The sequence below is a fragment of the Bemisia tabaci genome, chromosome 4, assembly GCF_918797505.1.
Source record: "Bemisia tabaci chromosome 4, PGI_BMITA_v3".
In the NCBI taxonomy this organism is placed as follows: domain Eukaryota; kingdom Metazoa; phylum Arthropoda; class Insecta; order Hemiptera; family Aleyrodidae; genus Bemisia; species Bemisia tabaci.
In genome coordinates this window covers 33,648,478-33,676,022 of record NC_092796.1, presented here as the reverse complement: position 1 = coordinate 33,676,022, position 27,545 = coordinate 33,648,478, and the positions used below count along the sequence as shown (strand labels likewise).

The window sequence follows — 27,545 nt, the reverse complement described above, 5'->3', positions numbered from 1 at the left end:
CATGTGTGATTCTGCTTAAAGGAACGAAAATTTCTCATATTTTGCCTAAAGACTGTGCACCCATGTTACTCTTCAGTGCAGCTCAATTGGAGTGACGCTATCAATTTAAATTATTGAGTTTCATATCTGAAGATATCGTCTACCCAAGGAGTCTCGCAGTTCTCTTATCAGTTATTGAGTCTGTGCTTTCTTGCTGAATCATCATGTCAGTTGCATAATCAGCACTTACACCCACCAATTGTGTAATACTTGTGCTCAGTATGGACAGCAGGTTTACGGACGTTTTCAGATCTTTCCTCAGTTCAAGATGATTTAAAGCTATGAGACTTTGTAGCAGCCAAGAGCCTGACTCGGGAAAGATCTGCTGACAGTCTTAATGTTGTACAGCTCCTATGAAACAAGCGAATACGAAATTCCAGAATTGTTTGATATACCACCCATCACCAAAGGACCTTTAAAATTCTCGACGATGCCTCCCAGTGGCTAAAACAATAAACAGGTGTCTCATTAATTGGTGATGTACAAATATTCTTTTAGTTTCTTTTTCTCCTTTAATGATTTACCCTTGATTGAGATGAAGTACCACAATTCAATAAGGAGACATTAATTTATGCTGTGTTGGAAGAAGACTGGTGATTTAAATGTTCCTGAAATAATAGATGGACAGTAGAGGTTCACGCAAAATTTTCCATTTGAGTAGCCTTTAATTAAGAAGCCAAAGAGTGAGAGAATGCTCCTAGAAATGCTAAACATATTTTAATTAGATAAATAATTTTCGTCTAATCATCAGGAGATGTAGGTGTAATTCTTCTTGACTACTTTTTCGAGATTCATTTGAGGAAACCAGTGTGTGTGACGTTTAGTTGCAGTTCCGTCATTTTCATTTTGTTAATTTTAAACAATTATTTGCAAAACAATACAAGGAAACTTTCACCGGACAGTTCCAAAATTAGCTTAGAGTTGCTTCATCCTTCGCTTTGATTTAAAAAAACTTTGTTCATACACAAAAGGATGACGAATAAATGAACATAATATTAAAAGTTATTATAAAAGTGGGGCTACAAATTTAAATAGAGATATGATGCTTCATTGCTAAGATTGAGCTAGTATTAGCCTTTTCTGTTATTTTGGCCACCTGAACTTTGAAAGTTCAGCAATGCGGCAAATATTTGTAACAAATTTTTAGCACAGTTTTTGGTGCGGTTCTGTGCGATTTGCGATTCAGAAACAGAGAAACGATTGTAGCTGAATTGTCCAAGTGTCTCAAGATTCTCAGCCCTTCCTAAAAAAGGTGAAGGTGACAAAGAACTCAATGAAAAACTGGAGAGCTTTTAGATTTTATTCATGTATTTAATCAATAAATTTAAAATTGAAATCACTTCAGAACATTGAAAACAAAAAATCAATTTAGATGACAAAAAATAAGAAAAAGATAGCACCTTGAAAACCACTGTTGTCCTTTGGTTTGCTTTTAGTCAACACAAGCAAGTCAATATGCCTTCCTTTTGTCTTACAAGGCGACACGTTGCCAGAAAACTTTATTTTACTTACAGGTACATCAGACGGACTGTGAGGGTGGTCACTGTAGATGTCTGAGAAGCAAAATATCTAGGGATAACGACGCTAGATTCTAATTTAAATTGGAGTCCACATACAGAAATATCAAACATAAAATTACAATTATGTACAATGACTTGCCGTCTGAGCTCAAAATCCCTTTTGTTTTTGGACTTATTTTTCATTCATACATTTTATTTAAAAAATATATCTTGGAAAAATTTCAGCCTCTGTCAGTAAACAGTAATCTCACAAATGATGTCTCATGAAGAATATTTTTTTAAAGTCTTATGCATCCCAAACATAAGTCATTTCATTTTCATTACATTTAACTTTTTAAAAAAAATTTCTCAAACACTTGGCAGAAAAATAACCAAAATATACTTTCTCTTGCGTTATAATTTACCATTCAATAAATAAGTACCTACTTAAATAAAAAATCATTTCACCAGACAGTACAGTAACCTTGCGGAAGCCGACCATCAAGCTGAAAAAACTTCTCATGGTGTATCATTTACTATTTATGTTCAATGTTTGCTATTGCATTGAAAAAAGGAGCAAATGCAATAAGAAGACACCACGACGAGTGTTCATGTTACAAAAAAATTCTTAAGGCAACGTTTAATTTTACAGATAAGAGGTCATGTAAGGACATTTTTCATGGTCTTGGACTGGGACTTGCATGTATGTACTGAGCAAATGAATGAACACACCCTAAGAGCTGCATTAATCATAATAGATAGGAACTCATCAAATTTAACCATAATGGATAGGAACTTCAGTACGGTAGAAATTGGTAAAGATTAAGATTAGATTATGTAAATCACTACTTTTAGTGGCTGTCATCCGTTATGAGACTACCTATGCTAACACTGCTGCCCCTACATGATGGTCTCATTTCACTATCCTCCGCATTTTTTTGGCAGTTTTCCTATCGACTGTGGATTTTCTTTTCCTTCCTTTCCGGTCAACAACTTTTTTCTCTGAAGATTTGTCACTAGCTGTTTTGGCTTCATTTCCCTTCTCAGAATTTTGTTGAGTTGTGGAAGACAGATCAGTTTTTTCTTTTAGCTCTTTTTCTTTTAGCTCTTTCTCTTTTCGCTCTTTCTCTGCTAATGCTGCTTTTTCCTCTTTCTTTCTCAAAAGTATCTGCACTCTTCGGAAGTTAAGAAACCTTATTCTAATGAAAATTCTAGTCGAACAAAAAGCTTTTATGAGCACAGGGTCAATGTCAATATTTTTATTCCTTATTTTGGATGTTACATAAGCTGTGGTTTTTTCTGTGATATTTTTCTTGAACTTGAAAGTTTCATTATGTAATTTACGAAAATATTTCTCCATGGATAATACCTCTGAGTACCACTGATCAGAGGGCTCAATTAAGCCTCCAAAGGATAAATGGCTAATCCATGAAGGTAAACAATAACTGTGCTCTTGGAACGGAACCTCTAAATCTTTCGTATATTTTCCAAGATAAGGAAAAAGCACTTTGTGTTTCCTTGCTACAGCACCTGCAAGATAAATGAGACCGTCCCTCTCTACAAAAGTCATGTTCTCAGATATTGATACAGTCGTAGCTGAACCGTTGAGACTTTCGATGTCTTCGGATATGATGAGCTCTTCCTCAGGTCTCTCACCAATTGTATCTTCTGGCAATGTCAAGCGTGCCTGATGAAAAGTTTCTCTAACAAGAAAGTCACACTGTACCTCCTCGGGGATGATAACATTGGCACTTTCTTGAATCATACCTGGGTTCTTGCACAGAAGAAGTCTCCTCAGTCTGTAAATAAGTGTCATGGGTGAGGGATGATCGTTTAGTCCACCATCATTTCTCAGTTGGGAAAAAGATTTTCTAATAGGTCTTGATTCAAGCGGTGGGTGAGGATGAAAACAGTTTGAAATTTTTTTTTCAAGTCTTCATAAAGGCCTTTGAGTGAATTAGCAGAAAGTATTATCATTTTTTGAAAGACCTGAAGACAGGTTTTGCCAATACATAACATATTTTGAACTGTGCGAACCATTTCATCAAGAGTCTGTAACTGCGACTCTAGCAAAACACCAAAAGGTTTCTTAGAGGGAACTTTAGCAGTGAGAGAATAAGAGTTGAACAAATCAAACCACCTGTTGACTAATGTTATGAATTCACCAACTAGTCTTGCAAGCTCTTTATCATCCCCAGGAAGGTACTGCTTTAATGCTGTTCCTACAGAACGTGAAAAAAGTTCTGCAGCTAATCTCACATTCTGTCTTTTGGTTTTACTACACTTCACATGTAATTCAGACAGCTTAAACATGGAACTAACTTCGGTTTCATTCTTTTTGATCATCGTTTCGAGAGGACTCTTACAAATATCCTTACCATCTATCTTAAACCCAGTGTCGAGGAACCAATTTCTCAGAAGTTTTAAAAGATGGGGGGCATCGGCAAAAAGATAAACTTTCTCTTGTGTTACAGGATGAAGGAAATAAGGCTTGTCAGAACTGATACTGAACTCTTTCCAGACTCCTTGGTTTCCACCACCACAGTCACTGGCAACCGCGACAATACTGTACCCAATATTATGCAATTCCGTGATTGTTTTAAGAAGTAAATCTTTGGTCATTTTAAGATCAAAATCTAGAAAAACAGGCTGCTTCCAGTTATCAAAAAGGCCCCTAACCATAACCACTTGAGCATAATTGTGAGGCCCAATGATTTCATCATCTATTTTAGAATATTCATAGAAACGAGCCACTTTCATTTCATCAAATGTTAAGACTGCAATTTTATCAAAAGCTGACTTTGTTTCACCAGAAATTTTCATAACATTTAAAACATCCCAGAGGATGCCGTGCCGTAAATTTATCTTAGAAGCCCATCTTCTTAATGTACTGAGCCCAGGAAGTGGATAATTTAATTTATTCTTTAAAAAAAGATAGCACCTTCGACTTAAGTATCTAATGGTTAAGGCAGTGGAATATTCTTCCGGAGTCCATTTTGCTCGATTTTTTTTCTTAAAAATGATATCTAACTGGTTAGGCGTCAAGACACTTGCAAGAACATTTTTGACTTTGTTATGAAATTTTGTTTGATTGGGATTTTTTGCAGCTTTCAAATTTTTACTCATTTTATTTAATTTAATCTTAAGTTTCTGCACACTTTTGAAGATATTCTTTCTTCAATAATTTAGAGTGTTTATCTTTTTGCTGAGCCTTCAAGATTTTCAGCTGCCGCCGTCTGTTAGTTATTGACTGTCTTTCTCGAGTCATCTGGTGCTGTTGAAGAGCTGCCTTCAGTTGCCTACACTTGATTCCTAATTGGTTTGACAAACTACTGATTTTTTTCTCTTTCACATTTAATGTTTTGTTTAAACGTTTATTTTCCATTAGAAGCTCTTCTTCTTTTGATTTTAAAAAAGTTACATCTACGGACAATTTCTCCAGTCTGGAGTTGGCTTCGTTTAAGGCAATTTTCAGATCTTCCATTTCTGAAAATTGCTTCTGAAGCAACTGCTCGTCTCTTTCAAATCTCTCAGAAATTACAGTGACTTGTGTGTACTCGGTACATATCTGTTTAGGCCCATAATGACTAGATTGACTACTTGTTAAATTACTAGGTTCATGAAAAGGTCTAGATTGATTTAAAGCAGGAGTGGATTCAAGATGATGAACCCTTGTGATTTGATAAGATTGCAATGAACTGCAAGTAGAAAGTTTGGGTTCTCGTAATCTACTATGTTCCGCCTCATTAACCTCCGATAACACACTGCACTGTTCAGGAAACGTAATTGCTCCTGTAACCCTTTCTTCAACTTCTGAGCTTTCTTGAAATGGTGAACTCTGAGGAACATCTTCGGGTAAATCTGGAACAGCTGTGAAAAACAAAATGTTCTCTGTTAGATATGAGCACAAGGGGAGATACCCTTAAAACCCTCCCTTTTCTTGCATTCGAAAAGTTCTGCATCCTCGTTAAGATTAAAAAAGCAGTAGTGTATACCTCAACATTGAAGTTTTTGTGCCACTAATATTCAATTCCTAAAAACAACATAATGGAAAAATATTCAAAATTTAGATTCTCCATCATGAAACAAATTTCACAAAATCAGTTTGGATTGCTTCAATAAGGACACAGTAGGAAGAGAAGCATTATTTTATAATGAGGAGGTGCTTTGGTACATTTACAAGTGAAAAATGCAGTATCTACTAAATATACGTTTGGTGAATTTTTAATGCCAAAATCAACGTTTAATGTGTGATTGAACTAAAGTAGTTCGGTTTTTTGATGAGCGGTGCATTTGAATTTACAGACACACATAACATTAATGCCTCGTAAAAGAGTTAATTTATGGAATATTCATTGCTTCCTTTTTTTAAGCAAAATTTTGATGAAGAAACATGTATTGTTATGCTTAAATGGGTCTTTTGCACACTTCAGATACAGCCAGATGAAAAGTCATTTCAAAGGTAAGTAGTATCCTACGAAAAACATGAGGAGCACATCAGAAAAGTCTAAAATCTGCTCCCTAATGCACAACTTGCGTAATCCAAACCATGCTTTTCGAATTTACCGCATCCGCGGGCACTTTATTCAGTTGCCAGCAACCAGATTTGCCAAGAAGGATACGTTAAAGAATCTAACGTAAATAAACAAACAATCTTGCTTTAAAACAATTCCAAGAGTTTTAAAGCGATTGTTTTTACCTTTTTCTCTGAATAAATAAATTTTAAAATTATTGAAGCATACGTAAGGAACATTGATGACAGTTAGCAAAATTATTTGTTGATTTAGGGTAGATTTTCTCACATCCTCTACTTGGCAAAACTGGTTGTCGGCCACTGGAAAAAAAGCCCATCGACGCGGTAAATTCGAAGATGCGTGGTTTGGATTACGCAAATTGTGCGTTAAAGAGTGGATTTTACACTTTCTGTATGTCCTCAATGTCTTTTTTGTGGGATATTACCTTTAGGATGACTTTTCATCTGGCTTTATCTGACATGTGTAACAGACCCATTTAGACCCTATCTAATTGTCCATTGCACAAAAATACAAATTTGAGATCACTAAAGTGAGATTGTGCAAAACATTTCGTCAAATTTTGGACAACAAGATTACTACCTAATATTAGGCAAATATTAGGGATAAAAATTTTAGAGTCTCTTTTCTTGGCAGCCTCTTGAACGATGGAAATTACAAAATAATTGGCGCACTGAATAAAAGACTTCTGAGGTTTAGGACAGACAATTGTTTCCATAAATGAAAATTTAAGAAGGAGGATTTTCATTCATATTCGAGAGGATACATTAAATGTAAAACATGCATTAATATTTACCATCTTTCTTTAATCTAGCATTGCTTCTAAATTGCTTTGAACTGAAGTGGTTTTGACTGATCTTTGATCTGTCCGCATTAAATTTAGAGGGCCGGTTGCAAAATTGAATCCATGTTCTTTTCAAATTTTTCTCTTTTGGAAAATGGAAGAAAAGGAGCTGGCATTGTTCTGTAGTAAGCTTGCTTTGTCGGCACCCATTTACAGCGCATAACTCAATGCATTTCTGAAAAATGATAACAGATAATTAATTACTGCCATTCACATCAATTCAAAAATAGAATCTCACCTGGGTAAGCTGACTTCCACTTGGAAAAAGCAGAATAATTCAGTTCAGGAAGAGGCTACTGCTTAAATCCTCTTGTCGCTTTGACAGATGTTTTATCGTGAAGCTTGATACCCTTTTCAAGTTGCAAGAGAAAATTTGAATGGAGCTCACTCCAAATTAGTCAGCTGACTTTTAAAATCCCACAGACTAATAGCCATCTTGATTCAACTTGCATTTACCTTTAATGAGAAAATGAAGCTAGCATTTCTTTGGTTGGATTTCAAAAGTCATTTGACTAATTTGTCATAAGCTCTATTCTGATATTTCCTATCTTAAACTATCCCCACTGTTGCTAAAATGCCCTCAGTCAATTGCCAAATTATTATTTAGGAATACCTGGATAATTTGTTTTAAATAGCCACTTCGCTGGACTGAAAATTGATCCATCTATTTTGATAGGTTCTACATTGCTGTAGCACTTGCCTCAAATTTCAGTTCATTAGGTGTGCCCTTCTTGATAAAATGTTGCTGCAATGAGGTAATTTTGAATTTTTGCGGTTTTTTTTATTAAACACTATAGGGAGGCAGAAATTATGAATTTGTGCTAAGTCTCTGAAACTTGAGAAAAATTTTGGAGAACTTAAAAGCGGCAACACATACAAACGTATTATCAGATCAATGTTACCATCAGAAATGTAGTGCACAAAATAGACCATTGAACACATGCATTCAATAAGTCCACAAGCCATGCAATGAGCAAAGCTTTAGTGTTGTTCATAATGGTGTGTCAGAGAGACAGGAGCCTCCAATTTGGCTTTAAATGATCAACAATTTCACTTAACCGAGGCTTGATCACGATTGGATTTTTGTGGGTACTCTTCACAAAAATCTAGAATGGCACTTGAAATCTTAAAAAAGGACTTCACTTTATACCAATCAGGAGAATAAAATGTCGTCAGTTCAGTATTCTTCAGCATGAAATATTTCATATCTTTGTCCCTAATTATACTTCCTGTCCTAAACTTTTCTTTTTTCATTACATGCTTTATATTGCATTAAGTTTTTTAGCCTACTAATTTCTTTCCGCTGTTTCCTCTATGCTTTTTTTTTTTCAATTTTTATTTTATTTTATTTTCTTTTTTGTTTGATATCAGATTTATTCAGAGATAGGAGAGATAAATTTACTGATATTCTGAGGAAACCTGCTTTTTGGTCAGAGAAAGCTGGAATTATTTTGATTCAGTAAAGTGGAGATTCAATGAGTGAATGCAAGGCTAATTCAGTAATAAGAAATTACCTTGGTACTTTTGTGGGATTCAGGAATGTCAACAGATGCAGTTAAAAGTAGGTTGGGAATAGCTGCAAAAAAAAACCCAAAAAATAATTAGTGAATTTAGTATAACTTTCAAAGCAGGAATAAAAACACAAAATTATAAATGAAGAAAGTGATGAGCCCAGATCTACTGATCATATCAAGTGGAATGCTGATGAAGCTTTTCATGAGGACTTGGAAGCATGAGGGCAGGGCAGTCAGAGCATTATTCCATTGCAGACCAGTCTGCTCAGTCGATTTGTTCACACCTTCTGCGCTAACAAGCATCTTTGCCCTTGTCTGTTATCAGCTGCACAGATTGATACAAACGCAGATCCTACAGAGAGGGACATTATAGTATTGAATTCAACTTGCTGTCTGCTTTTGTCCTGGTCCTACAATACACTTTTTCCTTGAGAATTAATCTCTTCGCATAAGGGCAAAATTTCAACCAATAAATTAATTCCAGTCAGTATTTTTGCCACAAGATGGTCTGATGCTTTTGAAAGGGCAATTGTCGCCAAGAAAGCAGTAACAAACAGAAAGTAGGCGACTCTAATTTTCTTCTAGAATCTCTCGTAGACGATAGCCAAAAAATTCAGATAAAAAAAAGTATTAAGTGAGAATTGAAGTTTTTTGTAACATCTTTAAATGACATCATGAGGAGTTTTGGCAAAGAACGCATAATCTGACAGCAGTCAGTAATGAAAGTCCCTTTAGATGAGGCTATCATGTCGTTATTTGAACATGGATGTCTGCTTAGACATTTAAAATAATGGATCAGAAAGAAGAAAAAATATGTTACCATTAATCTTTAAGCGCCGACCTCTGCTTGTCTTGAAGATTACAGGCTCTTCGAAGTCATCAGTCGAAAAATGATCACTGCAGATCCTTCCGTTGTCTCGACAGGCGGTTACTTTGCACTGGCTGAGCCAAATTTTCTGTATGGCAGGATCCTTGGGAAACCGAAAAAACGATTTTTCACAGCCGGAAATTTGAACGTTTTTGCAGTTCTTAAAACTGCACTGCTTAGGCATCTGTCAAACAAAATAAGAATGTTTTATAAGAATTCTCTGATATCTGAGGCAAGGTCATTTAATTGAAGAAAAGGTCTAAAAATTGTGCTTAGAGTTCTTCAGTTTATGATGATACATTCTACAAACGATAAGTAAATATTTGAGAATTTCAGGTGCATTTGCTTAATTTTGCTGGGAGAGAGCAGAGGATACGGTGGTAATGTACAAATACCCTAGTGAAAACGCATTTTTGAAATTGCAACGTCAATAAACAGTTCCAAACACAAGAAAAATATTTACAATTTGGCATGAGCCTTTAAACATTGAAGAAAAAACATTTATAGGGCTCATACTGAAACGTTGGTACTTAGTATTCTGTTACTTAGCACACTTCCAATAGATTTAATCAAGTTTAATACCTTAATCGACAGCTTTTAAAAAAAAGGGGACGGTAAAATTGGCCATCAGATTGGTTAACAATTGGTTCAGTAAGCAATTTCATTGCTATAAGGCTTAATGAATTTGTAATCTGAATGACTACTGAATAATTATTCACATAACTTTGATTTTTTAGAGCCATCATTCTGGCAATTTTTTCCGAAAATGCATTCATGGTATATCCATTCAAAATTTAGTAAAAAATACCATGATTCTTTATAATCCATGATTGATCTGCCAATAGACAGATTCAAAATAAAAAGAATCTTCCGATAGCTACAAGGCTAAAGTAAACCTACCCAAATACAGTACACTTACGTATTCTTTCCTCACTACATTAGCTGTAAATTATGCAATGCACATTTGGAGATTAATTCATTTTCAGGCTTCATACTTTCTCGCATTGACATGCATGTCATGAACCAACACTTGCGTAAGTTTTGGCTAATGACGTGCAAGTTAACATGAGGGAGTGCGAAGCCTGAAGATTGATTCATCTCCGAAATGCGCATCGCTTCATCTACAGCCAACTTATTCAGGAAGGATACTGCGTAAGTCTGATGAATCAAGTCATCTTGATAAAAATGAACCTTAATAACTACCCATATACATTTGGTGCTTGTGGTTACCTACTAAATGCAACCAAGCAGTCTTATTGTCCTTTGGTGAACATTGAGTGTTCAGTCAAACAATTTACTCCTGCCATGGAAATATGCAACTCATCAGCAAATTCGGATGGAAGTGAACATCGCAGTCTGTTCAGCATTGGTTACTTTTTTTCTATACAGCCACAAACGATTTTTGTTTGACAATGCACCTAATTCTGCCATTAGTATTCATGTTTGAGCAGACTCATCGTATGCTAACAGAAATGTCTAACTTGGATTAGTTCTGAATTAACACTGGTCATCAGGTGAATAAATGCACCTTGCAGAACTTTTCATGACTGTTCATGTTGACAAGATTTAGCTTTTCTCTCAACAGACGATAGTTCTACTCTGTGAGTCATCAACAGAGGTGTCAATCGTCAATCTCAAATCCATCTGTCGGCTCAAGTCTTAACACTGATTCAATGATTAGGAATGATGAACTGATTCATCATACTGACTTGTTAACTCCATAATGTTTTTTCAGAAAAAATACAATCTTCACCACGTTGAGGGTTTCACTAAAACTAGAGAAAAATGATCAAACGAAGATTCTCACCTTTGAGGAAAATCAGATGATGCGCACGCCGCACAACAATCAAACAAATAAAAAAGCACAGCTCACTTACATAATTAAAACTGAAATACTAAAGACATTATTAAAACCAGAAAGATATTTAAAACAAAATTAAATTTTAAAAACTTATTCAAATTAATTCAAAACATTCAGTTGGATCATTTTCGCTTAGTTATCAACACTTGTTGATGAAAGTCACGCAATCACGCTTTAGAAGGCCTATCCTATTTTGAGCCTGAGTTTGTTTTCCCCCAGATTACATTGGTTCTTATGGGAGAATCGAAAATCGGCATTTTTCAAATTTTCGCGCCAAGACCGAAATAGCGCGAACAAAACCGAGCGTTTCATCGGTTTTGGATGGTTGAATAGGGGAAGAGCATACCTTCGTTTCACTTACCTTGCCGATCACTAACGAGCACACCCCGTCTTTCCACTTGCACATAGCTCCATTTAGCATAAATACGTCCATATGTAAGTCAGATAACGCTATTGTGTTGTTTCTTTTTTTTTGCAGCCTGATCGAGCCGTACACGCCGCCGGCGAAGACATCCCCGGGCTCGCCCCCCGGGTACCTGGGCGACGGGAGCGGATACGCGGGGGAGTACGCGCGGGAACGCGAACGCGAGCGCGAGCGCGAGAGAGAGCGAGAAAGAGAGCGAGAGCGCGAGCGGGACGAGTACGGGGACTCGGTGGAGTACCCGGAGGAGCCGGACGAGCTGGCCCCGCTGAGCCACGAGGGGAGCGTCGAGAAGCCCGCGTCCGAGAAGAAGTCCATCTCCTTCGAGGACGAGCAGCCCGGCTACGAGCCCAAGCCCCCGCCCATCGACGCCATCGCCGACGTCATCACCACCGACGTCGACGTCGTCCCCGAGCGGAGGCGCATGACCGCCAAGGAGAGGTGGCTCTGGGCCTACAGCAAGATCCTACATCAGCTAAACGTGAGTAGTCACATTATCTATCTAATGTCAACGTAGCGTTCAAAAATAACGTAATGCTCTTACAGGGAATCTACAAGTCCGGAAATAGTACTGATTTTTCAAGGGCGGTCCGAAAGCACTGAAAAAGTGCAGACATTTTGCAAGAAAGTCCGGAATAGTTTTCATTTTTGTCGCAATTTGAGCGGGAAATTCAAATTTTTGAAATTTTTTGAATTTCGTCAGTTGAAGGACTTGAAAAACTACTAAATTTTTCTGTTGAGGAGGTACTTAATTTCTTGAGAATGTACTGAAAAAGTACTGTAAAAGTACTGATTTTTGGCCAGCCTATTTTAGTAGACACCCTGTCTTAGGGGAAGGGGGGGGGGGGGTATGAGACTGCGTTACGCTGCGTTATAAGGGAGTTGGGTGGATCTAGAGCACCTCTGTACGGGACAGTATTGCCGCTGTCTGATTGGTTCATCAGTTTTCGACAATCATCACGGAAAAAATGAGATTAGGGCTGGGCCCTAGAACTGCTTCACCTCATACCCCACAGGGCAGGCCCTGCGCGGATTGGGCCCAGCCCTACCTGGACAGAGTCCAGCTCTTTCCAAGTAGTGCTGAACCCTGAAGCAGATAGGTAGGTATGGGCTCTACCGGCGCCGGGTCTGCCCCTATGGGGTATGAGGTAGAGCAATTTTACCTACCCGGTTAGAGTTGGGACCTTCCGCGCAGGTACCAGCCCTAAACTCGTTTTTTCCGTAATGGAGCTCCAAAGTTGGCCCAATGTAAACCAACCCGACCCAGAGGAACACGTATTAGCGGATGAGAAATGCTTAATAATTATACTCGAAGGTTAATTTTCGGCAAAAGTATCCATCAAAGTTCGATCCGAACTCAATTCAAGAATTGGATTTAAAAAAAAATTCTATCCGATCCACAATCACGTCTAGAACTTTGTGGAACTTTGTCGCCATCTTGTTTGTTTACATAGGGTCAAAATACGATTGGAGGGGCTGGGATTTATTTACATTGGGCAAACTTTGGAGCTCCATGACAGCCGACCAATCGGAGAGCGGTGCACTTTTTCTGTAATAAAAGGATTCATATTGCAATAACCTCCCGTATACAGGTACTTTAGGTTGATCAAGGTATGTAAACTATAGGTATGCTCTTGCCAACCCCTCTGGCCAAATCGCGACTTATATCTCCCGCCACTGGAGACGTAGCGCGAGATTTGACTTTCAACAATTTTGCAGCCTTGGCCGAGAAAAGATATGCCTGTCTGCTGTTCTGCCGTGATAGCAAAGAGAGCCGTAAGTGCATAAATGAAATTTTGAGAAAACGGGCTCAGAAGCTTCTGACAAGATCATTTTATTGAAAGAAGCCTCCGTTCTTTGTCAAATTGCCACTAATCGTCCGGAAGACTCCTAGAAATCGTATGGATGATTAAAAATCGACTGATTTTATTTCCATTACATAAAAAGGGTATTTTTCATTTTCATGATAGGTTATTGTTAGGCAAGACAGTCGTAAGTGCTATCTTCTGCATGCTTTCGTGGTTGCGTTTTGGACGCACAACAAACACATTTTCAGGTTAGAAATTGGCAGAAGAGGACGGCACTTTACTGGAAAGCACTGTTTTCATTGGCTCGCATGCATCTACGGCTGTCTTGAAAAAAAACTGTGTCATTTTTTGTGCACTTGTGGCTTTTACATACGTCTCGTTTTCATTAAATTAGGATGAATTTTGCTGTTTTAGCTGTCTCAGTAATTTCATCTAAAAGAGTTTCGACGAATTTTGAAGAAAACTCGATTTCAAAAATCTTGCACTTACGGCTCTCTTCGCTATCACGGCAGTGTTGATAAAAGCAAAGAAATTCAATTCTTAAAGAATGAAAATTCATTTCCTCCTCATCCAGTCAGGTGGCTATTTGTTCATGTTCAGTTTATCAACAGCAGAAGGTCATATTTGCTTTCGGCCAAGACTGCAAAATTGTTGTAATTCAAATCTCGCGCCACGGCTTTGGTCGTTGGAACGAAAAGCTGCGTCAAGAGGTAAGATAGAGGATACATTTGTTTCACATACCCTGGAGAGGATGGGGTCAGTGGCAGCGTTAAGTAACCTGCTCTATTGGTAAAAAAATACACCAAATCTTAAGAAAAACCGCGCATGTACGGGTAATTTCTTCGACGTTTTTTTATCTTCATAGCATGAAAAATACATCGCATCCCTGGTAAAAATTGGCAGTAGAATCTGTGTTCCAAAATACCATAGACCTAAAGCCGGCTGTAAAATTTTCAATAGCTTCTATAGCCGGCTGCACAATTTCTTATAGCCTTTTATAGCCGATGGCGATTAAGCAACAGCCAGGCGATAAAGTGTGTACTAAATGTTACTAATTAAGGATGCTAGGACTAAGTGAGTTTTTGGACTACTGCTCTAGTTTTGGGCCGTAGTATCTTGATTTATTTTGCGCAGAAAGCTCCGTACTTTTGAATAATGCGTTGCCTTCCCTAATAAGTTGGAGCGCTTTCAATTTCATATGATACTGTGCAATACCTCTGGTGTAAAATAGTTGCTTCAAGCGCCGTGGCACGCTGCGGCGCGGCGGGCGGGCAGCCAGCGCGAAAAGCGCATTAGCGCCTACAAACCTAACAGGGATACTTCACGCATTGCGCAATGCGTGAAGTATCCCTGTTAGGTTTGTAGGCGCTAGTGCGCGCTTATCGCTGGCAGCATGCCGCCGCTCCGCTCTGTGTTAGGCTTCAATATATAGTCTCGCGGAGTCAGCGTTTTTCAACTCATGATTTTGAAATGTTCTTACATCCTGTATGGATTATTCTCATTTTAATTGATGAAAAAAATATGTATTAAAGGAAAAATAAAGTATGTATTGTAAATATTATGGTGGTTCCGTATGGTGGTTAATGATTTCCAATGCACACGAATTACTACACAATTTCTTATAGCCTTTTATAGCTGATGGCGATAAAGTGTAAAGCCCGGCGATAGGAACTATAGCCCGGCTGTATACTTTTTAGTCGCTTCGTATAGCCCGCCTATATGATTTGCTCCGCTTTCTACAGCCAGCTATATGATTTTCTATTGCCTTCTTTAGCCGGCTTTAAGAATTCCTATGGTATTTTGAAACGCAGCTCCTATCGCCAATTTTTACCAGGGATTTTATCCAGCTATATATTCATCTGTTTCCCACACTTTTTAGCATCATGGGAGGGGGGGGGGGGAGGAGCTGGATCAAACGTAACGTAATTAACAGGGAGGATCCGGGATTTGATGCGCAATAAAAGCGGCGAATAATTGATTAATCACATTATTATAGAATATACGATTTTAAACGGGTCAATTGCTATGATTTCTGAAGTTTTTCTCGTGTTTTCATTCCTGGCCCTGAAGTCTTTTGAAGAATGACCTATTCATTTATTGGTCTTAGATACTCTGACCTCGTGTCACTAAATGGTAATACTCTCTATACACGGGTAACATATTATTAGAGTGCTTAAACTGACGATAACTCTCAAGCATTTCTAAAGAGGTGAAAAATGCGAAAACGCCTTCAATTTCAACAATGCAACATCCGTGGAACACGAATAGTTGCATCAAGGTGCCACAACCAACTGGATGTATTTCTACCAAACGGAACTATGTGCATTAGGACATGAGCCCTGAGACCCATAAAAATATAAGCATAACATGGCTCACGTCATAATACACACAGTTCCGTTTGGCAGAAATACGTCCAACTTAAAATCAGTGTAATATTCGTAAGTCCAGGTACAAAAACAAGAAAGGCTCTACTCAACTAAAGTTTGGACGCATAGAACAATTAGAACACACCATTCTACATTGCTCTCGCAGGAGAGGAATGAGAACTGAGAGATATTTTGTTTCAATCTCTCGTAAAAGGGAGCATTTCATCTCTCGACCTTTTTGATTTGTAATGTCATCGAGAACTTCGGTGAGTTATTAGAAAGTTCTTTGAAATGTAATTATATGTCCCTCTTTGAATTAAAAGCTCATCGCTGGGCTGAGTTTTCGAAATGAAATTATTTCACTTCGAAACTCTCCAAAGCGAATCGCAAGGCACATCTTGAATACGTGACCTGGCCTTTTTCTTCAGTTGAAAGGCTTCTAGGAGACATTATTATAATTCGAGCATAAAGGCCCCTTTACCTTCGTTGCAAAATATTCGCAAGTTTTCCAGAATATTCAATTCTTATCAGAGGACAAATGTCCTCTCATGTCATGGTAACTCCTGAATATCCTCATGATGTTTTTCCCTATTACGGCAGTATATTGTGTAAGCGTGCGCAACTATTCAAGTATTCACTATAAATTTGACCGATGACTTTCAAAATCACCCATTGAAGCAAAAGTTTCAGAACAATTTTGAATTTGGTCGACTTTTAGAAGTTCCGATGGATCGCCAATCTCTTACCCTGAGAAAATATTCTGTAAAACATACCAAACTTCGGTACATTCAACGGAACATTTTTCTCAGTTTAAAAGTTTTTGAGGTCCACTGGAAAAAAAACACATTGGATCTAGAGTCCAGACTCTTGAAAACATTGACAAGAAAAAATACTCTTGATTCAATCAGATTTTTGCTTAAATCAAAAGGAAATCCGCTCAAATTAAGAGGCTTGGTTCTTGATTTCAGCAAAAATCCGATTGAATCAAGAGTATTTTTTCTTGTCGATGTTTTTAAGAGTCTGGACTCTAGATCCAATGTGTTTTTTTTTCCAGTGTCCGTCGGAACGTCGAAATGTTAATCAAATGCAAAGTAATTCCACGAAGTTTGCTTTTACATAGATTGGAACGTTCTTTGCGGCTGCCTCGTTAATTCTGAAATTGAACGTGAGTGTCCATCGTTACAGATTTTTTAAAATATTTTTCCTCTGTCCAAGTCGCTGTAAGTTCCGCCCGTACGTCTCATATTAAACGGGGTTCATTCCGAATGGGTATTAGTCAGAAACTACTACGGTGACAATGACGATAAGAATATGACTCGATGATGAGCGGGACACGTATTTTGTCGGCTATTTGTTCAGCTGCTTCCGTTCCCCTCCAATCCAGCATCGTTGCCAAGTTGCCAACCTGCGACCCCTTCCTCAGTCAAAGTTATGACAATCCGCGGTTTCCTCCGCGCAGTGCTGCCATTGATTCTCGCGAAAAATCCCGCAGTTTTAAGGTGAATCGTCCCGAGTTGTTGGACTGATCAGACTGGCGTGCGATGTATAGCATCGATTCGGTGAAAAATCTCGGCAGATTTTGACTTTTCAGCCATAAAAAGGACGATGGTCTTTGAGCATTAGTGGCGTGGCGGGAATGATCGATTTTCGATGTTGAAGCTATGGTACAGAATAGATTATTAAGGTTTTCGTTGCGAACACCCTCTCTTCCGATATTTTACCATAGGTTTAAATGGCAGATCAATCTATACGTACATCGCAAAGCGCGCCACACTGGAAAAAAAACACATTGGGTCTAGAGTTCAGACTCTTGAAAACATTGACAATAAAAAGTACTCTTGATTCAATCGTATTTTTGCTTGAATCAAAACAAAATCCGCTTAAATTAATAGGCTTGGTTCTCGATTTAAGCTAGATTCTGATTGAATCAAGAGTACTTTTTCTTGTCGATGATTTTAAGAGTCTGGACTCTAGATCCAATGTGTTTTTTTTTTTTCCAGTGCACGCCACTGCTGCGCATGAGTCCAAGGAATCATTCTCAACCGATAAATTTGCAAAAAGAGATATTAAGGTAGGGCTCTTTCTGGGGGAAAACGTTGCTTTCGACACGCTCATCGACCTCAAGAAGAATTCTGACCTCATTTCTCGAAATTTTGCAAATGGTTTTATCCTCTGTGCTCATGCACAGAGGCTATTGTCCTTTGGGGAGGGGGGGGGGGGTTGAAAAGTCAAAATCTGCCAAGATTTTATACTGATAATTAATGCGATGTATCGTGCGACAGTTTGACCATGCCACTAATCCGTGACGTCTGACCTTGATGGTGATAAGTTACGAGGAAAGGGCCGCCCAGGATGTTCAAAAAAGTCTCCACTTTCTGGGTGGAGGAACGTATCTTTATCCCAAGGTTCCAAAATTATTTGGAATCATCCCATATTTTAGAGGAGTATGACAGTGCATTCATGCCAAAAAAATTTGCAAATTTTTGCGTGCCATCCAAAGAAAAAGCTGTAAAATTTTTGGTTAAAGGCGTCTAAAAGGAGCCTTGTTAAAATACAGTATGCAAGAGGAAATTTTGCAACATTTATGGAAGTTACGTTATTTCTTACGAAGAGCGACGAAAATGGAAGATTAAGCTCCACGTTACTAGAGATCTAAATAGAGATACTAAATAGAGATCAATGGCTGTAAAAAAAATTGAAAAAGAAAAGGAATGAGTGAATGAATTAATTAAATATGAATTAAATATGAGTTAATGAATTAATGAATTAATTAGTCCTTTGAAAAAGAGAAAGATTTGGAGAAAAAAATTCGAAATTATGGTACTGAAATCAGAGAGAGGAGGAAAAATTGGAATGAGGGCGAGTCACTTATTGTCGTAGTTTCATGCGAACATCCATAAAAAAAATTAGAACATTCTACTCTTCGCGGATGTCCCTTCGCATCGCACACAAAACTCTAAGTCTGCTGTAAAGTACTCGTACTTTACAGCAGACTTAGAGTTTTGTGTGTGATGCGAAGTGTGTTACTTCGTCGTGTTTATTAGCACCGCAAGATCTGCAAAACACGAGCAAATTCCTCGTTCCAATCAAGTTCCGACTCAGATAGTACCAAATTTCGAAAGTAGCTTTGCTAAATGGCAGCCCTGTCTCTGCACCGCATCTTGATATCATGCAATTTACGAACTTAGCAACGTCCGATAAACTTCTGCATTCTGACGTCACGATCATAATGACACCAAATCCAAACAATAATATAACCTCAAACACTCATGTGCTCCGATCGCTGTAGAGGTAGCTCTTGCCAGGGTTCAGTCTTGTGACTTTCTTTTCGATTTTCGATGTGGCTGTAGGCGAACACGCTAAGTGTGACCCAAAATATAAAGTACCGGAAGTCTTTTCTTTCAGTTGGTGTTATTTTTCAAATTCATCGGCTTCGTCGGACCGTGGTTCTGTTTTTCGAAGAGTTGTATGTGTTTTAATGGTAAGGTGGGTCACTGTCGTTTTAGTAATGATGCAAGAGAAATGTTGATCTTTCGCATAGGTCCATTTCAGGAACGGTCGTACATTTTGACTGCATTTTGCATCAGAGAACTACTATTTCTGACTCAGCCTAGAAAGAACATATATATGCCTCCAAAGTCCCTTCGCAGATAGAGTCCTCGCCGGAGAAGTTTACGCATTTCTAGACCGCGGAAGAACATCGTCTGACGTCACTTTTACATGTAAAGTAAATGCAAGAAGCCAGAAGGCGGATCTTCTGCCGCAGTCTAAAAGTGCGGGAACTTATTCGACGTGGACTCAAAGTACGTTAATGTGTGAGCCAGAAAGATTAGTTAGTACCTTCTTGCGAAATGAAGTTAATCTCGTCGTCTTCCTCACAAAAGAACGTAACCACATTCCAATGTTGCCAAATTCCCCCTCTCATATTACATTTTTACCATGGAAATCCAAGGCATTTCTAACTGAAAGTTTCATCGATTCTTTTTCTGATTTCATGCACAAATCAGAGAGACTTGGGACACAAATTGCGGTGGTACATTTTTGTAAAAAATTGAATTTGTTTAGCCTATTTTGCAACCTTAGAATGGAGTTACGTTCCTTCGTGCGGGAAACGAAGATCTGTGCCACGTTGGTTGTAAATCTAACTGCAGATTAAACTCCTGCGGGGCGATTATTGAAACTGATAGATAAAGCGATAGACAAAGAAGACAAAAGGGATTTGGAGGGATCCTATTGGTGGAAACGGGTTGTTGCAATGGACAAAGGAGGTAGGTAATCGACTAAGTAACGGCAACCCACGAGAGACCCGACAGTTAGTCTATCATTTTCTCCCTTAGTCGATGAGAACCACCCATTTCAACCAATAGAATTGCTTCATACCCCCTATGTCATCTTTGTCTATCGCTTTGTCTATCAGTTTCAATAATCGCCCCGCAGATTGATAATGGTTACAATACGCACTTAGTGGGATGTTTTGGAAATTTTCATTTTCAAAAATAAGTTTGACAACCCTGTGCACTTGAGCACATGCATGTACACACGAGGAACTGACCCGTCATGAAGGACGTCTGTTATCACAGCGGGCGAGAGTAACAGCTCCAGTGATTATTTTGTAGGTCAGCCGTACATTTCCCCAGCAAAGCCATCGGGCACACTTTAGCAAAGATTTGAACACTGGAAGTGTGCATTGCATGGGATTAGTTCTCATTGTGAAACGCTAAAGATAAAGAGTGTAATGCAATGTCAATGTCAAAATGTTTTAAAAGACAAAATAAGAATACAGCCTTCCGTGTTGGGAGGATTCTAATTTTGATTTTAACATTTAATTTTAACTGTGGCTATGCAAAGTAACACTTTGATCGAGGGTTTCTGGTCGTTGTCCTTTTCGACATAAATGCCTTTTCCGGCACAAAAAGTAGCCCTTTTCGTAACAAGGCATTTACGTCTTTTTCTTCTAAAATTAACGGACAAATAACCATTTTCGACACGGAGAGATAATCATAGAGCTTTCAGAGAGTTTAAGAGTTCAAATCATGTCAACACATCAGTTTTTTATGTTGCCTCATCTCATCGATGGAAATTATATTTATCTCCGTGTGGTTTGAGTGTATCAGATAAAAGTTGGGTTTACACAAGCTAGGTAACTAACTCTAACCAGCTAAAGTGCAATCAGTTTTTGAAAAGTCTGTGATAATCTTTTAGTGTCGAAAAGGGTTATTCTCACGTCGTCAGTTTTCGGAAAAGGCTAATTATCGACGATGACCACGTATCTCGATTTGCAATGTTTCAGACTTCCTGTCACACTTTATTTTTTAAATGGTAAACTACTCAACGTCAATTATTTAAAACTTCCGTGTTCTTCCTTCTCTGTGCGAAGAAAGCTCTCTGAAAATTTTGAAAATTGATATTGATTTGTTCTCCCTCAAAAAATTAAAATGAGTGCGGAGATTTTTAAAAACAGCAAGCGACATACGTGGTCTGGTAGTTTTGCCGTCGTTATTATGTCGTGTGCCGAAGAGGGCTGCACCCGGGTTTCTGACCCAAAATTATTCACCCCGTCCCCTCATTATCCACACAAAAACGAAGCATAATTTTGAAAATTATAATATTTTTCCCTCGTCTTAAAGATTAGTCAAGTCAATTAGATTCGTTGACCGAAAAGCCAATTTAGAGAAGATCAACTGGATTGCATTTTGCAAGAAGGAACCAAGAGCATTCCAAAGTCGCTAAGATTGTGCAACTTCTTTTACCATGCAAATATTAACTGATCATCTAAACAAGCTTCATCATTACTCCCAATAAACAATAAATTCCGGACTAAACTTACCTTTTCAAATTTAATTTTTGGCATGGTTTCAGTAAATTCATCGCAAAGATTGTGAGTTGCACAAGCCTAACAACATTGGAACACTCTTGGCTCCTTTTTACAAAATGCAATCCAACTGATCTACGATAAATATATTTATTTTGTTTTAAATTAGTTCAACGAATAGACTCATGATGCAATACATTTTTGTTCGAAAGGGTTATCAACAAAAAATTGACTCGTAAATTGAGTCAACAGGCAATTGTATGATTTAGAGTCACTCAGGGTCCTTTATAGAGTCAATTGGAGTCAATTAGAATCGAATGAATTGAAATATAATCAAAGTCCTAATAGTGGAATCAAAGTTGATATTCATCTCACCTGCAATATGAGAACGAATATTTTCATAATTATCCGTCTATTTTCAACCAGAATAATTCAATGAGAAAACCTAAAAAAATATCGCGATGTTTGTGAATATTTAGCCCTTTTAATGTTTCGCATACCTGGTTCTAATTTTGCAACAATTATTGTTGACCCTCATGCCCCTTTTTAACACGCTGTTTCTCTGCATGCGTTAATTTATAAATATTTTAAATTTTCATGTTAACTTATATTTTTATTTGTCCTTTGTTCTAGGTGAGTAATTCAATTCCATGTTTCGTAGTCCACACTTCATCCGATCTCTTTTCATTTTCCACTCAAGTAAGTATCCTGATCTAGTCAAATAGCTCTCTCTCCCCTGGTAAAAATTGGCGATAAGAGCTGCATTTCAAAATATCATAGGAATTCTTATAGCCGGCTACAGAAAATCATATAGCTGGCTGTAGAATGCGGAGAAAATCATACGACCGGGCTATAGTTCCTATCGCCGGGCTTTACACTTTATCGCCTGGCTGTTGCTTTTTTGCCATCGATTATTGAAGGCTATAAGAAATTGTGTAGAAATTCGTGTGCTTTGGAAATCATTAAGTTTGATACGGAACCACCTAAATATTTGCAAAACACACCTTATATTTTCCTTTAATGCATATTTTTTTTTCATCAATTAAAATGAGAATAATCCATACAGGATGTGCAAACATTTCAATATCATGAGTTGAATAACGCTGACTCCACGAGATTAAATATTAGAGCCTAACACAAAGCGGAGCGGCGACGCACTGGCGCCTACAAACCTAACAGGGATACTTCACGCGTTGCGCAACGCGTGAAGTATCCCTGTTAGGTTTGTAGGCGCCAATGCGCGTTTCACGCTGGCTTCCCGCCTGTCGCGCCGCAGCATGCCACGGCGCTTGAAGCAACTATTTCACACCAGAGGTATTGCACAGTATCATACGAAACTGAAGGCGCTCTAATATATTAGGAATGGCAGGCATCTATCAAAAGTACGGAGCTTTCCTCGCAAAATAAATCAAGATACTACGGACCAAAAAGAGAGCAGTAGTTCAAAAACTCACTAAGTTCTAGCATCCGTAATTAGTAACGTTTAGCATACACTTTATCGCCTGGCTGTTGCTTAGCCACCATCGGCTGTAAGAGGCGATAAGAAAATTGTGTAGCCGGCTATAGAAGGTATTGGAAATCTTACAGCCGGCTGTAAGTCTATGGTATTTTGGAACACAGATTCTACTGCCAATTTTTACCAGGGTCCCTCTTTTGGGATGAGTTAATTTCCTGTGTTAAAGAATCATATTTTTAAAACAATATATTGATACATACTATATGATTACAATATGTATATTATAACAATATATATTTTTATTGCATATCATCATGTGGTGAATCACGGTTTACGCTGCGTTTGGTAGATTGTCCTCCTGAAAACAGATGTTTAAAATTGTATTCCAATAGCTAAGGAACAATACCATATAACTGAAAATTTCAGCGAAAAAGAATTTAGCGACTTTCCTGTAATTTCAGTTTAAAATGCGCAAGCTGATTGTGTTGTTTTCTCCAATTCCGCATAGGAGCGTTATAAAAACGTTGTAAAAAAAATTGCCAACTTAACGACAAAATAACAAAAATGGCGTTATACATTCTTGGTCCTGTAAAATCGTCAGTTCGCAGATAAATAATATTGTTCCTTAGGAATCTTCTACCCAACTGGGATTTATTGAACTGTTTTTCATGATTATTCCGGTCATGTACAAGTAATAATCTGGTAGTTTCCTGTCTTCAAATTTTCGAATTATAACCTGAAAGTTTGGAGCGCGAAGCGCTCACGGGGGGTTGGGCCGCATAGCGGCCAAAATAGACCCCCCCCCCCCTAGTTTGGATGAATCTTCAAATTGAGTCACTGAAGTGACGGAGACAGGTTACAGAATGAGCAAAACACGGCGTGAAAGTCAGTGGCGAGGCGTGATAATCGAATTTCAATACTTTTCCATTTGTAGCCATAGTACAAGATCGATTATTAAGGTGTCCGTGGCGAACACCCTGTCAATCGATCCTTTTCCATTGGTTTCAAATGGTAGATCAATCGATACGTCGCAAAGCACGCCACGCGGCTGGTGAAAGTTGCGTCTCGGAGCGTGGCGGCAGGACCGGCATCTCGCATCTCGCAACAGGTGTTTAGCTTCATCCCCGCTACAGGGACGGGAACAAGGGCGCTGAGACGCGAGGGTGGAAGACCCTGGTCCCTGTTTTTCGCCGCCCTCCCATTTTCTCCTCGAACGCGTCGCTGATGTGATCGACCTGACGCGCCTCCCCCACCCCCCCCCCCCCTCTGAACCCCCCTTTCTTCGTCTTGGTCAAGATCCGACCTCCGTCACTACTTCTACCAAAGTAGCGTCGCCTAGCCGAACTTTTTCCAAATCGAAATGAGCCCACCTAGCGGTGTTGCCAAAGGTACAGTGACGTTTAATTACATAATTTTTTTCTGAGGAAGATGATTCTAAATTGGAAGTAAATAAACATCGATTTACCGAAAAATTGTACTAAATTACTGGTTTCACTGTAAATATTTGACAAAGTCGGACATATTACGCTTAAAGCGACATAGCAGCTGTTTTTGCCCGGAAGAGCCATTTTTAAACCTCAAAACGCACAGACGTAAGAAAATTATGATAGTTTCAACTATATACTCCTGAATTATTTGCACGCCAGTCATGCGTGTGATCGCAGTAGCAATAATTACGGTCGAGTCAGCCAGGAACCACTTAATTCAACTAAATTTCTGGCTGACTCAAGCAGACTGAATCATACTGTCTGGTGCGACTGCACTACTTCTGGTTGGCACCAAAATCAGCCTGGAATGAAGTTAAAAAAGTATCATACTTCTTTCCTCAAACTGGAATATACGATATAGGCCGAATATTTCAATCTGTTGGTCAAAACTAAATTTTTGGCACAAGGAAAATTTGGATTTGTCAGTTCGAAAAAGAATTATAACGGTGGAAAGTTTTCAGTTGTAAAGCGCAGTTTTCAGAAAAGTTATAGTGGAGCTCAAACCAAGGCTCAAAATAGTCGGAGTATAACCCAATTTCAAATGGAATAACAATGAACTATCTGGAAACGAATTGCTTAAGATAACGTCACCTTTCTGACAAGATATGATATCTTGATTTCCGTATGAGCCCCAGAAATTATGGATTCATATGTATAACAAGGCTCACGTGGAAATTGAGAAACGCCCTTGCGTCACAGGAGCGACTATAAGTGCGCCTGTCCTGGGATGAAATTTAGATTTCCTGGCCCTCTTGAAAAAATAAATAATTGCCTCTTTGAAATATTTGCGTTCTTGTACCGAGACTCATTACTTCATGTGGTCGAACACAAATTATGGATGAACACTCCGCAGAAGAAACATTTGTAAACCCTCGACAGCGATGGAAATGAGCTAACTCAGCATGTAGCTCATTTCCAGAGCTCCTTTTAAGTGTTTCCCGTCGATAACTCGATTATCCCCGTTTTCTACATTTTCGCGTGAATCGCCGGCCAAATTCGAATTTCCTCCGGCAAAATGATCGGACGCCTAAAAATTACCGAACTTCCAGGGTTTCCGCGTTAACAAATGTAAAAAATTCTTCAATTTTTCGTGGCTCCAAGGAATATATTCGCATTAACCAATAGCCATGCTCCTTGCATGCACTGGAAAAAAAACACATTGAATCTAGAGTCCAGACTCTTGAAAACATTGACAGAAAAACCACTCTTGATTCAATCGGATTTCTGCTTGAATCAAAACGAAATCCGCTTAAATTAAGAGGTTTGGTTCTTGATTTAAGCTTAAATCTGATTGAATCAAGCGAGTATTTTTTCTTGTCGATGTTTTTAAGAGTCTGGACTCTAGATCCAATGTGTTTTTTTTCCAGTGTAGAGGAAAATTTCATGGAAGAACGAGATCGTTCAGTGAAAATATTTTCTGCATCTAAATTCTCTTTGAGAGAACCGGAACTTTGATGGTACCCAGGGAAAACGAGGTCGAGAAATATGCATCAAACAGCCAGAATTTTGCTGTCACCAAGGGAATTTTGCATGTTCCAAAGAGGACTCAAGAAGTTCAAAATATATTCATCGGACGTTTGTTTCGGGATCAGAAGTTTGGTGTCGCCGTGAGAATTCTGGCCGTTCCTAGGATTTCAGTGCAATAATTTTATTCAGTTTTATCGTGATCAAAATCATATTGTCCCCTTAAGAATACCATTTATCTCGTAAAGAATTTCAGTTGTCCTAAAGAGAATTCAGTTTGTCCGCCGATTGCGGATACCAATGCAAGACATTTGAATTTTACGTCTTTTTTTGGAACCGACATTTTTTGTTACCCACAGTTGCCCCAAAGAGAAGTCCGATCGGCAGATAGTGGATTTTAGAGCAAGAAATATTCAATTTACGTTTCTTTTGGGGCCGGAATTTCATTTTTGTACCTACACGAAACCCGCTCTCACAGCACTCTCTGGTGCTCTGCGACACCCAGCCACTACATTCCCCTATCCTCCCAGAGTCCTTCAGGGAGTTGATACCCATTCTATTTCGAGTCCAAATCTTTCATCTTACAAAATTCTGGTTATCCTTTAGAGGAGTCCTTTAGGGAGTTGTCACCCATTCTATTTCGATTCCAAATCCACTTACTCTCAAAATATTCTGGTTATCCCTTTAGAAGAGTCCTTTAGGGAGTTGTCACCCATTCTATTTCGATTCCAATCCACTTTCATCCAAAAAAAATTCTGGTTATCCCTTTAAAAGAGTCCTTTAGGGAGTTGTCACCCATTCTATTTCGATTCCAAATCCACTTACATCTAAAAGAATTCGGTTATTCCTTAGCAGAGTTCTTTAGGGAGTTGACACCCATTCTATTTCGATTCCAAATCCACTTTCATCTAAAAAAATTCGGTTATCCCTTTAGAAATGCCAATCGTTCCTAAGAGAATTCCCGAGGGAGAAATATTCATCGGAGGTTCCTATCGATCCAAACAGAAATTTTCTCTCTATGCACGCTGCGTCTCCGCAACAGTTTGTCCCATCTGTTGCTCCCGACCCGATTCCACTCGTGGCCGCCCGACGAGACGAATCGAAGCAATTTGGCAACGCCGCAAGTCGTGGTTTACTGGAAGCGCCGAGCGAGTACCATTCAGCTGTGTGTAACAACATTAAAAAGCTTTCACTTGTAAACCTACTATATATGCGTTTTATCACAAGAACCCAAGGCCCCCCCGGCTTTATCCCGTGACCCCCAGCGGTGATTCTTTCCCGGCCGCCCCCGCCCCGCCCCGCCTCCCTCCGCGCGGTGCGTGCCCCCTCCCCCCATTGTCTCGTTCTCGGTTTCGGTTTTTCTCGCCTCTAATAAGACAACAAAACACCCTTGTCACACCGTGCAGAAAATTGACATTTTTGGCCCGTGAATCAGTGCTAAATTCGCAAAATTCGGCAGCGTCGTGACAAAATGAATCATTTCGCGCGTGACGCGGTTCCCTACTCATTTCCCCAGTTTTCCTCGCGTCGCGTCGGCCGTTCCGTCTTTGTTGTCCGCGGTCCTCCCGGTTGCG

The 27,545-nt window shown here is 38.8% G+C and overlaps 2 protein-coding genes across 3 annotated transcripts in view; one reads left to right on the top strand and one right to left on the bottom strand.

Moving 5' to 3' along the window:
• unc-13 overlaps positions 1 to 27,545 on the top strand; it is a 441,250-nt gene that overhangs the window by 154,120 nt on the left and 259,585 nt on the right. For both annotated transcript variants that reach the window (XM_072299723.1, XM_072299724.1), the window contains one exon: positions 11,636 to 12,059. In XM_072299723.1, the coding sequence (XP_072155824.1) occupies positions 11,636 to 12,059 (424 nt within the window). The remainder of the gene's footprint in view (positions 1 to 11,635; positions 12,060 to 27,545) is intronic.
• On the bottom strand, positions 3,639 to 11,284 carry LOC140224494 (uncharacterized). The gene is made up of 5 exons (XM_072299728.1): positions 11,104 to 11,284; positions 9,249 to 9,480; positions 8,429 to 8,490; positions 6,867 to 7,089; positions 3,639 to 5,408 (listed from the first exon to the last, which is right to left on the bottom strand). The coding sequence occupies exons 2-5, from the start codon at positions 9,478 to 9,480 to the stop codon at positions 4,681 to 4,683; spliced, it is 1,245 nt and encodes a 414-aa protein (XP_072155829.1). The 5' UTR covers positions 11,104 to 11,284; the 3' UTR covers positions 3,639 to 4,680.